At 41.7% G+C, this 16,861-nt stretch overlaps 1 protein-coding gene across 1 annotated transcript in view; it reads right to left on the bottom strand.

Moving 5' to 3' along the window:
* Positions 1-9,656: 9,656 nt before the first annotated feature.
* Positions 9,657-16,861, bottom strand: part of LOC142014415 (neuroendocrine protein 7B2-like) — a 69,090-nt gene continuing 61,885 nt past the window's right edge. Inside the window, exons 5-6 of the mRNA XM_074996952.1 lie at positions 13,157-13,210; positions 9,657-10,395 (exon numbers count right to left, since the gene is read on the bottom strand). Of these exons, the coding sequence (XP_074853053.1) occupies positions 10,300-10,395; positions 13,157-13,210 (150 nt within the window). The 3' untranslated portion in view covers positions 9,657-10,299. The remainder of the gene's footprint in view (positions 10,396-13,156; positions 13,211-16,861) is intronic.

Here is a 16,861-nt window from a genome sequence, read left to right as displayed (position 1 = left end):
GGAGGGGATAGTCAGATGAGGAAATACTGCAATCGAATGTAGATGGCGCCCACATCATAGCCATGTATTAGAATAAGAGTTTGATTCTATGAGTTAAGTGATAATTATCTTTACAATAGGCCACAGATGATTCATATTTCCTTAATCAATCAGCCCAGGCCTTTTATTTCTAACCTCTTTCCCCTGCATCTCCACCCAAGAAACTCCTCCTTACCACTCCCCTTTCCCTATCTCCACCCAGGAAAACAAAAAAGAGATGAAAAAATAGCCAGGCACAATTTCTATGGTCCTTCAGCTCCAGTTGTTAATGCTGCTCCCATGCCATTCACAATTATTTAAGGTTTCTCATGCTGCCATGTGTTCAACACATGGCTAGCAGATATGCCTACTGTCAGGACTCGCATAGGCACTGGAAAGCCGTTAGCACCATAAATAAAGCAAACATGATCAGATACTACATACTTCCTCCTCATGGTGAATTAGGATGATGCGCTGGCATTCAACGCCATTCTTCAACTAATGGCAGAAAGTATGAATGTGGGCAAGTGAGTACTGTAGGTATCTGGGGAATGATTTATTTAATTTTTTCCTTGTCCGACAGAAACAAGTGTGTTGGAATGCATGTGTTTGGGCCATAACCCCTATTAGTCAGCTATATTCCTGGGTGTACAGCACACAGGAGTCTTGGCTGTGGCAAAGCCACACCCCTTCTTCTATTGCAAAAGCATTTTCCTTTTAGTGGTTGCCTTTAAAGAATTCGCAGTCAATGGATTAGAATGTCAAGAACGCTTGTCAGCAGCAGCATGGGCTGGATTCCATCTTTGATCATGGGAGATTCATTCGTTCAACCAGGCTTTAGAAGACTAAAGGCTTGTGGGTGCCTAAATGGGAGGTGGGAAGGAAAGAACTGAGAATGGGGTGGGAGTAACCACTGGCTCCTACTGAATGAAATGGAAACTTTTCCAATGGGTCTTTCACCCTTTCTGAGGAAGAGCCTCAGCTGACTCAAGCTGCTGTTATTGTCATTGATTTCAACAGAGCCACAACAAAATTTATACTAGCTAAAGATTTGTCCCTCTATCTTCAAGGGGTTTTCCCTATCAGAGAAACATAGGGCTGAAAGGGAACATGAAATGTCATCTAGTACAGCCTCTTGTGCTGAGGCAGGACAAAGTATATTCGACCGTCTCTGACGGGCGTTTAACTAACTTGTTCTCCAGTGACAGAAATGACACAACCTCCTTTGTTCAGTTCCAGTGCTTCTAAATACCCTTATGTTTAAAGAGGAAGAGCAATGCTTTAATAAAAAAAATCCTAAATCATTAATGCAGTATCTGTGTAGATTTAAAAATGATACAGCAAATTATAAGGCTGCTTCCCTTAATTTGCAGTAGGGGTGTGGAGCTGGCCAATCTAGAGCAAGCATGACAATGTGAACACCGGTCCTGCTTGGTAAACACAGGAAGGACAATTGCCCAGTTACTTTAATACTGTATTTTTCAAGTTTAAATGTGTACAATGCGTACACACACACACACACACACACACACACAATCACAAGCTATGTCTACACGTGAAGCCTACATCTAAGTAGCTTATTTCGATGTAGCGACATTGAAATAGGCTATTTCGATGAATAACGTCTACACGTCCTCCAGGGCTGGCAACGTCGACGTTCAACATCGACGTTGCGCAGCACCACATCGAAATAGGCGCTGCGAGGGAACGTCTACACGCCAAAGTAGCACACATCGAAATAAGGGTGCCAGGCACAGCTGCAGACAGGGTCACAGGGTGGACTCAACAGCAAGCCACTCCCTTAAAGTGCCGCTCCCAGACACAGTTGCACTAAACAACACAAGATCCACAGAGCCGACAACTGGTTGCAGACCCTGTGCATGCAGCATGGATCCCCAGCTGCAGCAGCAGCAGCCAGAAGCCCTGGGCTAAGGGCTGCTGCACACGGTGACCATAGAGCCCCGCAGGGGCTGGAGAGAGAGCGTCTCTCAACCCCTCAGCTGATGGCCACCATGGCAGACCCCGCTATTTCGATGTTGCGGGACGCGGATCGTCTACACGTGCCCTACTTCGATGTTCAACTTCGAAGTAGGGCGCTATTCCCATCCCCTCATGGGGTTAGCGGCTTTGACGTCTCACCACCTAACGTTGATGTTAACATCGAAATAGCGCCCAACACGTGTAGCCGTGACGGGCGCTATTTCGAAGTTAGTGCCGCTACTTCGAAGTAGCGTGCACGTGTAGACATGGCTACAGAGACAGGGAGCAATTGGATAGGGTCTTTTTTTTTTTTTTAATTTTATAGCATTCCAGTCCTCCTTTAAGGGTCCGCCTTCTCTTTCAATTTGTATAGGCCAGAGTAACAGAGAGTAAGCCATGCTAGTCTATACACTACCAAAACAAAAAGCAGTCAAGTAGCACTTTAAAGACTAGCAAAATAGTTTATTAGGTGAGCTTTCGTGGGACAGACCCACTTCTTCAGACCATAGCCAGACCAGAACAGACTCAATATTTAAGACACAGAGAACCAAAAACAGTAAGCAAGGAGGACAAATCAGAAAAAGATAAATCAAGGTGAGCAAATCAGAAAGTGGAGGGGTGGGAGGGAAGGTCAAGAATTAGACTGAGCCAAGTATGCAGACGAGCCCCTATAGTGACTCAGAAAGTTCCCATCACGATTTAAACCATGTGTTAATGTGCCGAATTTGAATATAAAAGTCAGCTCGTTCACTTCTCTTTCCAAAACGGTGCGATAATTCCTCTTCAGTAACACACATACCTTTAGGTCATTGACAGAATGCTCCATTCTATTAAAATGTTGACTAACTGGTTTGTGCATCTGGAGTGTTTTGATGTCTGTTTTGTGCCCGTTGACCCTTTGTCTAAGGGAGTTAGAAGTCTGTCCAATATACAAAGCATCTGGGCATTGTTGGCACATGATGGCATATATGATGTTAGTAGAGGAGCATGAGAAAGTGCCCATGATTCTGTGAGTAACCTGGTTAGGTCCAGTGATGGTATTTCCAGAGAAGATATGTGGACAAAGCTGGCAGCGGGATTTGTTGCAGGGAAAGGTTCCAGGACTGGTGTTCCTGGGGTATAGACTGTGGCTGTTAGTGAGGATCCTCATGAGGTTGGGAGGTTGTCTGTAGGAGAGAACAGGCATGTCACCCAGGGCCTTCTGGAGTGTAGCATCCTGATTAAGAATAGGTTGGAGGTCTTTAATAATTCGTTGCAGTGGTCTGAGTTGGGGGCTGTAGGTGATGACCAGTGGTGTTCTGTTCTTGGCTTTTTTGGGCCAATCTTGGAGTAGCTGGTCTCTGGGTATTTGTCTGGCCCTGTTGATTTGTTTTTTTACTTCCCCTGGTGGGTAATTCAGGTTTATGAATATTTGGTAAAGTTCTTGTAGTTTTTGGTCTCTGTCAGTTGGATCAGAGCAAATGCGATTGTACCTAAGAGCTTGACTGTAAACAATGGATCTAGTCACGTGTGCAGGATGGAAACTAGAAGGGTGTAGATAAGTATAGCGATCAGTAGGTTTTCGGTACAGTGTGGTACTGATCAGACCATCCTTGATTAGTAGTGTAGTGTCCAGGAAATGTATCTCTTGCATGTTGTAATCGAGGCATAAGTTGATGGTTGGGTGTAGATTGTTAAAGTCTCTGTGGAATTCTTCTAGAGCCTCTGTACCATGGGTCCAAATCATAAAGATGTCATCAATGTATCTCAAGTAGAGGAGTGGTAATAGGAGACAAGAGCTGAGGAATCGTTCCAGGTCAGCCATAAATATATTAGCATATTGTGGGGCCATGCGGGTGCCCATAGCAGTTCCACTAATCTGGAGGTATAAATTGTCCCCAAAACGGAAATGATTGTGTGTGAGAACAAAGTTACAGAGGTCAGACACCAGACTGGCTGTGGTGGCATCAGGGTTGGTGTTCCTGATTGCTTGTAATCCGTCTTTATGTGGAATATTACTGTACAGAGCCTCTATATCCATTGTGGCAAGGATGGCGTTATCAGGAACTTTTCGATGTTTTGTAATTTCCTCAGGAAGTTGGTGGTATCTCAGATATAGCTGGGAGCATTGGTGGCATAGGGTTTGAGGAGGGAGTCCACTTAACTGGATAGTCCGGTGGTAAGGATGCCAATACCTGAAATGATAGGGCGTCCAGGGTTTCCAGGTTTGTGGACTTTGGGAAGTAAATAGAATAATCCAGGCTGCGGCTCAGATGGTGTGTTTGACTTAATGAGGTCCCGACGAACTCCCTGCTTCCCCCTCCCTCCGCAGCCTGGATTCATCAACCTGAATTACCCACCAGGGGAAGTAAAAACCAAATCGACAGGGCCAGATGAATACCCAGAGACCAGCTACTCCAAGATCGGCCCAAAAAAGCCAAGAACAGAACACCACTGGTCATCACCTACAGCCCCCAACTCAGACCACTGCAACGAATTATTAAAGACCTCCAACCTATTATTAATCAGGATGCTACACTCCAGAAGGCCCTGGGTGACATGCCTGTTCTCTCCTACAGACAGCCTCCCAACCTCATGAGGATCCTTACTAACAGCCACAGTCTATACCCCAGGAACACCAGTCCTGGAACCTTTCCCTGCAACAAAGCCCGCTGCCAGCTTTGTCCAGATATCTTCTCTGGAAATACCATCACTGGACCTAACCAGGTTACTCACAGAATCACGGGCACTTTCTCATGCTCCTCTACTAACATCATATACGCCATCATGTGCCAACAATGCCCAGATGCTTTGTATATTGGACAGACTTCTAACTCCCTTAGACAAAGGGTCAACGGGCACAAAACAGACATCAAAACACTCCAGATGCACAAACCAGTTAGTCAACATTTTAATGGAATGGGGCATTCTGTCAATGACCTAAAGGTATGTGTGTTACTGAAGAGGAATTATCACACCATTTTGGAAAGAGAAGTGGACGAGCTGACTTTTATATTCAAATTCGGCACATTAACACATGGTTTAAATCGTGATGGGAACTTTCTGAGTCACTATAGGGGCTCGTCTGCATACTTGGCTCAGTCTAATTCTTGACCTTCCCTCCCACCCCTCCACTCTCTGATTTGCTCACCTTGATTTATCTTTTTCTGATTTGTCCTTCTTGCTTACTGTTTTTGGTTCTCTGTGTCTTAAATATTGAGTCTGTTCTGGTCTGGCTATGGTCTGAAGAAGTGGGTCTGTCCCACAAAAGCTCACCTAATAAACTATTTTGCTAGTGTTTAAAGTGCTACTTGACTGCTTTTTGTTTTTATAGCCCAGAGTGTTAGTCTAATTTCAGAGAGAGGCACTGGCGAACTCTACTGGCCTGAGACACTGGGGTGAGGCCCTGGATGAACACAAATGCTATTCTCTGCTTCACTGCACCCAGCGTCATCCTGCATGGAAGAGGGAATAGATTCAGTGGGAGTTTAAAACCTGGCTTTGCTGCATTTTACGAGCATTCCTGGGCATATCTCTGGAACAGCCAGCTTACATGGATTGATATTTGCCTTATATTTTGCATATCATGTTTGGTTTTAGTGGCTGTGCCCTCTGTATCTAACCATCTCCACACAGCACATTGTAAATATACGTGTACCTCAGAACTCTCCAGCACACGAAATTCTTTGTCCTCTTGAGCCAACAACCCACGAGACCTGATCTCTGCTGACTTAACAACAGGTTAAATCAGACGTAATGTCATTGAACTCAATGGATTACATCAGATTTACACCATTGTAAATCAGACCAGAATTGTGCCCACAATCTTAAAACTGGCACTGCCCAGGGACCAACAATGGCATTCCACAACAACTTTTGAGGTTTCAAAATTTAGTTTTAGTTCATATCAAATTAAACTTTTCAACTGTGTCTTGTGAAAATGGTATGTGGGGCCAGAGTATATAAATAGTATTTGTGAGGCCCAGCTTCATGTCCCTGAGCAAGTGGAGTCAGAACAAAGGTTTTCATCTTTGGTCACTTCCAACTGTGCAGAGCAGGGCTTTAACCTGGGGCTTTAACATCAGTGCCTAATGACCCACCTGTAACTGGTCTTCCCTGCCCTCTTCCTTCCCATTCCCCCATCAGTCACACAGCTGAAATCTTGGCAAAAGCAGAGTTGTAGCTCATAAGTAGCAATCTAGGTCTCTGTAAAATGCTGCAATGGAACATTCACTTCAGAAAAACATTCTGCCTAGCTCTACTTAAAACCCTACTAGATGGCCTCTCACTAGCCGAAGCTACCACACAGTTTGTTTAAACATCCCTTATCAGACACTAAGGTTGTCAAAAGGGACTTGGTTTAGCTAAATACAAACGTGTCAATAAAAATAAATCATATCACATAACTCATTACCCATTTTTATACTATTTATACTATTTTATACTATTTCAGAGTAGCCTCTTTATATTCTTAGCTCTTGATTTGCTTAAACAATTAGCATAATCTTAAAATGAGGAGATACCGTAGTTTGCATATTAACATACACAGGACACCATCATAAATCATATATCTTTGTCTACTTAATAAACCTTTACATGTTATAATACATTCTTAGATATTTTTACCAGACAAAGCTTTCATTGCAATGCATTTTATTTCGTACAGCTTCTTTCATACAAACTATGTCTTAGAGCACTTTTGAGTTAATTAAGACCCTTGAAGTTTGTAAAATACCTAATAATGTAAGGTTAAAAAGCAAAAATCTCAAAAGCAAAAATATTAAACAGCTGTAGCAACATAAAGTGGTTATTGGAGTGCCAAAGTATCATACATGCGCTAAATCAAATTTTTCAGAAACTCTCTCATTTCCCAAAACAAATCCAAAATTCACCTACTGTTAATGGGTGTTGTATACAGATATATTACTGTATTTGAGTCTGTTGTACAATTAACTTAAAAAGTTATTTCACATTTTTCCTGATTGACTCCACAAGAGCATAACTATGGCATGTCTGAGGAAAAGCTATTGATGTGGGTTTTGTGTACAATTCCTTTTGGATCTTTGGTCTCTTTCTATTGTGAAAGGACTTGCCTATCCCATTTCAGAAAGGAAGGCCATGCACAGAGCTGAAGATAGACTTGTTAATCCTGTTATCAAGAATACAAAGACATGGGTTAAAGTTTCTCAATAGTTTTGAGATTTTCTTTGGGGGGGGTGTCAATTTCAAGTACAATCGAGGGTTTTAATTTCTTTAAGGACATTTTAGTCTGTGGCAAAATGAAGATTAAAAAAAAAGACAAAAATCTCTGAATGCTAGAACTTATTTTTCCATTTTCATACAGATCTGTGATTGAGGGACATTCAGCTTCTCAGGCTCTGTTGAGGTTGCAAACAGTTACCAAGCAGTACTTCAGCAGTAATCTAGTTGGTTTGTGGTGCCTAATTATCACATCACCGTGTAGTGTGGATAAAGTGTCTGCGGCCTCTAATTCTTAAAGGAACCAGACATGAGGGTTTTTTGATGCTATTGAGCAAACCACAAACCCGACTCCACCCTTTGTAAGCTATGCATTTATCAAGTACAAATAACGTGGCAAATGAAAGGGATTAAAAGATTGAAAAATGAGTCACTTAAATCTAATCTGACAAGTAATTAAATGGGCTTCCTTTCTATGGTAAACCTAGCAGAGCCTGTGGAACCATTTTTCCTAACAGGCATGGGAAGGATATCAGAAGAAGCATTCCTCTAGCTCTGTGGGGCCTAAGGGCATGGAAATGCCTCAATCAACTCAAATTCTGTCAATGCTGTTGTAGCCATGTTGGTCCCTGGATGTTTGAGAGACAACACGAGTGATACAATGTAGTATCTTCTACTGGAACAACTTTAGCTAGTGAAATAGACAAGGTTTTGAGCCACACAAAGCTCTTTTCCAGGACTGTGGAGCTTGAAAGCTTGCCTATTTCACCAACAGATGCAGGGTGGATAAAAGACAACACCTTACTCTGCCTTGGCTCATGAAAATTCTGTCTGGCTGCAGCAGGAACAAGCAGCGCATACCTAGAAGTTTTTGGATATATTTTGGGCCAGTGAAATCAATGGAGAGTTCTGCTCTTAAACTGACGACATGATACATATAACCTTGGTGTTCCATTGTCGAGCCACCCTATGATAATGAATTATTTCTTTGTCCCCCCAGTCTGAATGGAGAAAAAGCAGGAAAACAAGCTAAAGGGTTGAGCAAGCTCAATAAGTAGGGAGTATGGAACTGATCCCTGTGAAATCTTGAGTACAGTCAACATCTGATGAACTTTTAGGGAGATGTGGTTGCTTGGCTTCATCTCACCATAGCCAATTGTAAATCTCATCCTGCAGCATACGCCTTTCAACTTAAAACTTCTGTTCACACATTCTTTGTAAGACAGAGAAGAGTTTAAAGCAACTCATGATGAATTCAGATGACAGAACAAATTCTAGAGATTTCCAATCTACTTGCCACCAGTTTGAAAGAGACAAGAATCAGCGTACAAATAATGTATTATTAAATATTTGTTCAGACCTAACAATAGGAAATTCAACCTCACCTCAGTCCAGTTTTTGGAAATCTGGTGCACCTGCATCTAATCTCAAGTAGAATTTCAGCTCCTGTCAGTCTTGTACTTTTTTCATTCTGTCTAATCTAAATTGAGCCTTTTTCTGGAAGGGATGGGGGTGGTGCGCTGTATCTTGTCTCGCAGGTTGGGGTTTATAAATAACGTTAGGCCATTTGCTATAGTGCCTGAGGCCATCTGATATAACACATACATATGTACAATGTGGCCTGTTTGGTTGGAAAGCAATACCAGGTACCTTCAAGAAATGACAAATGTGATCAGAAGAACCACCACAGCCTATCTGACTGTAAAGTAGATGTCAGTTTGTTGGTTTAGGATGGACACAACATCCTCCTCCAGTCCACCAGTTTGACAAGGGCTTTTGGCGGGAGCCACCCAGTGATGGAGCACCAGGACTGGCTATGATAGACTGCTATGCAGGGACTACAGTTTGCCTCTTGCAGAAAAGTATTAGGTGTCCAAGGACAAGATGGCAGTCCCTTTCCCCCTTTCTTTTCTCCTCTTGAAACAATTTATGTAGCCTGATACGGTGTTTACCATGGCCAGACTACTAGTTTATACTGAAGGACCAGGTGAGGCCTATCGATTAGCCTACAGCTGGGAATCTCACCTGCACTCTGGCCCTGTTTTGATATTTAAAAGGTGCTGGTGTTGACTGCCAATCAGCTGACTTACATATGAATGACAAGGCTAAGGCCCACACTGAATAATTAAGGGGAAAAGGTCCGAGTAGCATTGATACCTGTCCTAATTTTTATAAGAGCATCCCTGTTTCAAAGGAGTGGGCCCATGTCCTGGAATTTAGGCTGACAGGACACCTTATATTCAAAAACAATAGAGAGCCTCCCATTTGCAAAAATATACTGCATCTGACCCAGAGATCTTTGTTATCCTACAGAAATGTTTCCCTCATTCATGACATTCCACTGAAGTATGAATTGGGCTGCTTTTTAAATGTACAAAGGCAGTAGCCACTCATGAAAAAAAACCCAACAACATTGGATTACAAATTTGCAAACTGGAGAAGTACAAACAGGAAGCCAAAGTGGGTGAGAGTGTCCGTGAAGGATGAGATAATGAAATGATTAAAAAACTGATCAGGAAAAATACTTGAGAAAGTAGATTCAAATCAGTTTTCTAGATATAGCAATAAGTAAGGCAGTTTATGCTCCAAATACTGTGGAAAGTGTCACCCTGTAAACACTGTAGATTGCTTGAATCTTTATTAAAATAGACCCGAATCTGAAAGTATCTGGGTAACACAATATTTATCATTACTTTAGTTTGTTTAATCACAGTATCTGTGAACAAAAAAATAAAACTATAATTTTCATGTGTCAAACATGGGAAAATAGAATAAACACCGGAATTAAACTGGGCAATTTTTTACCTCATTGTCCTCTTTATAAGATGCTGGTTAATGCTATTTAACTCACATTATCTATTAAAATGACTAATATTTTTAAAACTTGCTCCATCACGAAAACAAAAACAACTAAAAGGTCCTATTACCATAATTTAACAGACAGCAGAATCATATTTTCATTATCCAGGAGAACAATGTTATAAATACAGCTGGTTTTCATCCACAACTACATAAATAATAAACATGCTGCCATTTGCAAGGGTTTTAATAGCTGATTATATGTAAGCAACATAATGATCTAGTGGAGAGTGGCATGAGTTTTCAACATTCATTTTATTGTACTTATTCAGTGCCTTTGTCTTCATCTGAAAAATGAGGAACAGACTTCTTTGCTACAACGTTGTCCAGTCTCTGGCCTTGCAGATATGGGTTCACGTTCTGAAAATAATTTTTTTCATTAAAACACATTGATTAGGAATCAGAAAATACATGCAAGTGTAACTAGCAACACTGGACGTACAGAACAATTTTACCGATCTGAGAGTCAAATGCAAACTGGTAGATTGTGAGGAAGACAACCTGGCAGTCAAGCAGACATGTCCGTATCATTACTCTTGGATCACTGTAGTATATTTGTCACTGCTCTAGTGATTCCAGTCCAACATAGCTTAGTTCCACCCTATGGAACATAAGAACCCTGAACCTCTACCAGATGGGTTCAATAATATACTATATAGGTGCGTCTACACTAGGAACTAACTTCAAAGTTAGCTTCGAAGTTAGGCACTACATCGAAGTGACCAGCAGAGAGTCTACACACATTTTCCCTTACTTTGAAGTTAGTAGGGAGCCAACTTAGAAGTCCTTACTCCAGTCCCAGGAATGGAATAGTGCCCTACTTTGAAGTTTAACTTCAAAGTAGGGTGTGTGTAGACGCTCCTATGTAAGCAACTTGGAAGTTATTTTTGTAGCATAGACACAAGCTATGGCCGTGTCTACACTAGCCCCAAACTTCGAAATGGTCATGTAAATGGCCATTTCAAAGTTTACTAATGAAGCGCTGAAATACATATTCAGCGCCTCATTAGCATGTGGGTGGCCGTGGCACTTCGAAATTGACGTGGCTCGTCCCGACGGGGCTCCTTTTTGAAAGGACCCCGCCTACTTCGAAGTCCCCTTATTCCTGTGAGCAGATGGGAATAAGGGGGCTTCAAAATAGGCGGGGTCCTTTCGAAAAGGAGCCCCACTGGGACAAGCCGCGCGGCGGTGAGCCACGTCAATTTACATGGCCATTTCGAAGTTTGGGGCTAGTGTAGACATAGCCTATGTGTTTTATCTGAACAGGAAAAGAAATTAGATAAACCCAGGGGATTATTCACATGAACTCAGTGTTTATGTGATCAGGGTCTTAACTGGTAATGTTTACTAAAGTAGGATAAAATACAGCTCCATCATACAGCTTTACAAATCTTTGAGAAGAATGTTGTTGACTTAAAGCTTATTTAAAAAGAACTGACGGACTTGAAAATATTAAAATTCATTTTCTGGCTGCTTTTTTTTCTTCTCAGTGCACAAAGAACAAATAATGCCCAAGGAAGGATTTTCATGTATATAAATCAATCCCTTCTCCCCTAAACAAGCCTTAATGCAAACAATAATCCATTCACTAAAAAGAATAAGGGTCTTGCACCTATCCTGCAAGTTTTCAAGGTGGAGAAATTAATGATTGGATTGACTAGAAATGTAAGTATAATCTAAATAAAATGTAAATGTTTTGATCCTCTTCTCAGTTCAGTGGAAATGGGGAAGTATTATCCCCATTTTATAGATGGGAAATTGAGACATAAAAAAGGCTCAGTGATGTGCGCAATATATAGAAAGGCTGTAACAGAGAAAAGAACTTGAATCCTTGTTTCCCCAATAGCAGGCTAGTGTCCTAGCCACCGTGCCACCCTTCCTCCCATATGAGGCTGATAAGCATTATATTCCCTGTTACACTGGGCAGCATACAAACAGAAAACATCTTCCTTTCTTTTTGATGTGCATATTTCACTAATCTTACCTTAAAGTGCAGTTCTACTACATAAAAACACACCAGAGAGGCACATCTGCTCACTCTACTGACTCACAGTAAGTTGGTACTTTTTTTCCTGTTTACAATATAAAACCAACACCTAGGAGAGCGGGGTGGATACTTTTTGTGTCATGTAGGAATCAAGAGAATTGATTACTAAATTCTGGTTATGGAACGTTCACTCTTGGTAATGTGTGAATGAGAAAGAATTCAACTTGACTTCCAGCTTCCTGGTTGAGACGGCAGGGTAAGATTTTTTGTTTTCTGCTTCAATTATTCTCAAACAAAACTGATGATTTTATAATAAATATGGCACCCTGATGCTGTATATTACAAGGTCACTTTTCAGTGTGGAACTGCACTTTAAATTTCAAACTTTTATGTTCTCCTTCTAGAGAAATGAAGCAGCAACAAAGTTGAATGCTAAATACCTCTTCTGAGAGAGAGGATGGGACAGTAGAAGTAAAAGAAGTCAGAGGTTGGTAAGATGGAGGGTGCAAGAAGTCTGTGAGATCCATGGACACATTTGTGCTATTAAGTCATCAGGAGAAGAATCTATTTAGTTGTCTTTGTGACACAACTGGATGCAGAATAATGCTCCTAATTCTCCTCTCATACCTGTGGTAAATCAGCAATAACTTCACTGAAACTAATGGAACTAGACCAACTACAGGGCCCAAAATGTTGACACTGTCAGTTGAGGGAAAAATTCTTTCTGTAGGGATCTATTATCGATAGTAGATTTAACATATACCTCCTATGGGGAATTAATTTTTTAAATCAGTTTGAAAGAGACATTACCCCTATTACTAAAAATCATTTTGTATGCAAAATAAAGCTATTTAAAAAGCCAGTTAGTATAGTTCTTAGATTTTACATGAAAAATTTTCACTTCAACACGGCTTTTGAATGCAATGCAGCTCACTGTAATGTAATAAAACTGATTTGTGGGACTTTTATGGAACCAGGCACTGTAGTTTATCATAGCCATGTCCTGACTTTAAGTTGCATTCTTTGCTACAGTACAGACATATTAGGCCCAATCTTCATTTCAGCAATATGATTTTATCAGCTCTGCTCAGAAATAAGATATAAAAATGAAAATAGTTGTGTCGTGACAATTACCCTTTTTCTTCTTTTTGGTCCATCCTTCATCTTCTCATAGAGTAAATTCTTATTCTACAAAAGAGATAAATAAATGTGGATCAAATCTGATTAACCTTTCTTTTAAAGCAAGACTATGGCATCTAAATATGAGCACATCAACATTTTGAAAACAGTTTAGACCAGAATGCCATGTTATTGGAAAGATAAACAGGAAACGTTTGGATTACTGTAGGCATTAATACAATATTTTGCTGTTCTTCAGGGATAATCAGTGTCATCAACAATTATAAACACAAGCATATTAGTCTGAGATGTTCTACCGTACTGTAATTTCTTCTTGTATAGGATATAAGGACCTCAGGGAGTAGGGAAATTATTAATTAATAAATACAAGAAAGCTGGGGTACCAGTCTGTTGTACACAGTAATCTTCCTTTCTTTTGAAATGATAATTTTACCTGTTTGAATATTTTTCTGCTTTCCAAATTCTTTTAAAAGAAAAACTCACTGTCCTAGTCACTCATACTGTTCCTAGGAGTATTTTATTCCACCTATTTATTACTATTCTCTATGCATAGAAGTTCTGCTGAAATTCTTTTAGTGCCCAATCCTTTTTTGTTTAAGTAGTGCCCCCAATAAAGTTTTGAAAAACCATTTGGTCTATAACATTTTTAATAGAGTGAACCTTTTAAAATCTGCCAAAAAATGTCTTGGCAGAAAGGAAAGTTATGATGATGAAAAAAATTATGACTCTGTGACCAAAGTTTGTATAAGTGTTTCCACATACTGCTATATTTCAAACAAGTAGTGAACTCAAATAAGGTCTGGAATATCAGACACATGCTCCACAGATTTTGTTTCAATTCTGATTGTACTGTAGAAAAAAGGGGGGAGGAAAAGAAGCAACCTGAAAACGCAGTGAGAGAATTACATTTTTAAAGGCAAACGCTATATAAACAATGCCATTAATTCTGCTATAAACAGCTGAGCTAACATTGATCATATAAACAGAGAATGAGAGACAAATTCACAAAACATTTCTACCCTCTGTGCAGTCTTTATAGGAGAAAAACAAACATTTTAGACTGCTACAACGACATTTGCCAAAATTGTCTATATGTTCATTAAACCCAAAATCAGAAAATATATCTCTTGCCCAACCTCAACTATTTCACGTGGGATGTGCCCGAAAGGAGGAAATTGGTCAAAGAGAGACATTTTGCCTACAATCATTTAGCAAACTGCGTGTGGGGGGCGACATGGTTATTCATGTCTCGTAACTGTTGTTATTCAAGATGTACTGTTCATATCCATTACAATTGAGTGTGTGCGTATCACATGCAAAAAAGTTGGAAACTTTTTTCCCTAGCAGCACCCATGTGGTCAACCAGAGAGCCCCCTGGAGTGGCAACTGTACAGTGTACTATATATGACCCTACTGACCCAACCACCCCTTAGTTCTTTCTTGCCAGCTATTCTGACAGAGGGGAAGGAGGGCAGGCATTGGAATGGAGGTGAACATCATATCTTGAAGAACAATAGTTACAAGAGGTGAGTAACTGATTTTTCTCCAAGTGCAAGTTCACATCAGTTCCCATTAGGTGACTCCCAAGCTATTACCAGGTGGTGGGGTTGAAGTTATGCATTATGGATTGCAGGATGGCTCTACCTTCAGTAGCATCATTTCTTGCCTGCTGGTCACTGGCATAATATGGTGTGAAAGTACTGATTGAAGACCAAGTCACAGTTCTATACATAGGGAATGGGGACTTGGGCCATCAAAGCAGTCAGAGACTTGAGCCCTTGTGGAATGGGCCCTGATCACTGGTGCTGGGGTACCAGCTAGCTCATAGCACTAATGGATAACGCCCAGGATCCATGAAGGAGATATGATGAAAAGAAACAGTGAGGCCCTTCATGCTGTCAGTGACAGCCACAAATACCTGGGACGATTTCCTGAAAGGTTTAGCATGATTGACGTAGGAAGCTCAAGCTTTACAGATGTCCAGAGAATGCAGCTGTCACTGCCATGCATTGGCATGGGGCTTTTGGATGAAAGATTGGAAAAGATAAATTGTGATCCCAGTGCAACTGAGACCATCTTGGGTAGGAAGGTTTGAGGAGGCCTGAACTTCATCTTATGCCTGTGAAACACGGTATAAGGGGGCTTAGATGGAAGTGCTCTCAGGTCACATACCCTTCTAGTGGTCATAATAGCCACCTTCCATGAGAGGCAGAGGAGCAAGCAACTGGCCAAGGGCTCAAAGGCTGGGTACAGGATACTGGAAAGGACCAAGTTAACATCCCATGTAGGGGAGAAGTGGCCAAGCCTGGAAGGGAGATTCCTTCCAACCCCTAGAGGAAGCACATGACCATGGGTTTTATGATATCACTCCACAGAACGGAACACATAAATGGCAACTAGATGGACCCTGATACTTGATAAGGCTAACCCCTGTTCTTTCAAGTGTAGTAAGTAGTCCAGAATAGATAGTATAAAGGCCTGAGCTGGAGCTATCTGACACTTGATGCATCATCATCAAAATATTTTCAACATAACAAGGTATGTGGCTCTAGTGGGGACAGGTGGGAACTCATAGCCCTTGGAGGGCACATAATATTTTCTTTCAACTCCCTTGGCCATTGGAGGAACAGAGGCCAGGTTGTTTTTCTCAACCATCCTAATAAAGGGAAAAGTGACCCTCAACAGTTCTTCCAGTCAGAAAGTCAACCATAAGGTCCTCTACCTCCACCACCTCTTCCATTTGAGGACCCATGTTGCAGGCCATGCAACAGAGTCGGTGTTGCCGGACGTTGTGATTGACCAGAGAGGGGCCAGAAGCCAAGGCATATACCACTGCTTCTTCTGGGGATGAAGACAATGGGGCTAAGGGTTGAACAAGGTCCATAAGAAAGTCTGCAGGCTCTGTCTCCTGCAGGTCCCCCTGTTGACTCCCATGAAAGCTATGCCTCTCATGTTCCCTGTGCCTGAGGAGGCTGTTAAAGAGCCCTGTTGGTCTCAATGTCTTTAACTTTGGGAGGTTTGGATAATGTGGCCTCCGGTGAGTAAAGGGTATAAATGGAGCCTGGAGACCCAGAGTGGGGAGGGACTCACCCTGCCAAACGAGAAGCCATGGAGTGGACACCTTGGGCTTGATGGAGTGTTGAAACGACTTAAGGTGTATCTCAGAAAAGGGCAGAAGTGGCCATTGGAGTTGCATGGTATTTGTTGGTCTCCTCTATGCCTGGAGATAAACTTGGAGCTCCTGGATGGGATTGACTTCCCCCAGACATCAAAAAAGCTGAACAGAACCAAGGTCATGCCAACGAGCCCTGCACGATGGGTCAGTGCCACACAGAGGAGGACTGGGCCTGGTGTCAGGAGGAGTGAGGTAGAGACCAATGTCTGCTACCCAATTGAGAATTATGCCTGTTCCTCTCTCCCAGAAGGGAGCCCAGAGGAACCACAGCTAGCAAAAGGTGATGAGCATTGGTGCCTGATGAGGAATGGTGTCAGTAATTTGTTGGCAGGGAGCACTGTGCTTCTGTGCTGGGTGTGCTTTGGGTGCCATCTGCACAGGTGAGCAGTGCCTGGAATCAGGTAACTCAGAGGGGTCCTTGACCAATGGCAGTCTGGGGGTGGGGAGAGCCCCCCATCATAGCAGGCTTCCTTCACAAGGGCAGTTATCTGGCTAGTGCTGGAGGCTTAAGTGCATCTATCTGA

Source organism: Carettochelys insculpta, chromosome 6 (genome assembly GCF_033958435.1).
Source record: "Carettochelys insculpta isolate YL-2023 chromosome 6, ASM3395843v1, whole genome shotgun sequence".
In the NCBI taxonomy this organism is placed as follows: domain Eukaryota; kingdom Metazoa; phylum Chordata; order Testudines; family Carettochelyidae; genus Carettochelys; species Carettochelys insculpta.
Note: the sequence above shows the minus strand (reverse complement) of the source record. Positions and strands in the feature narration are given on the sequence as shown.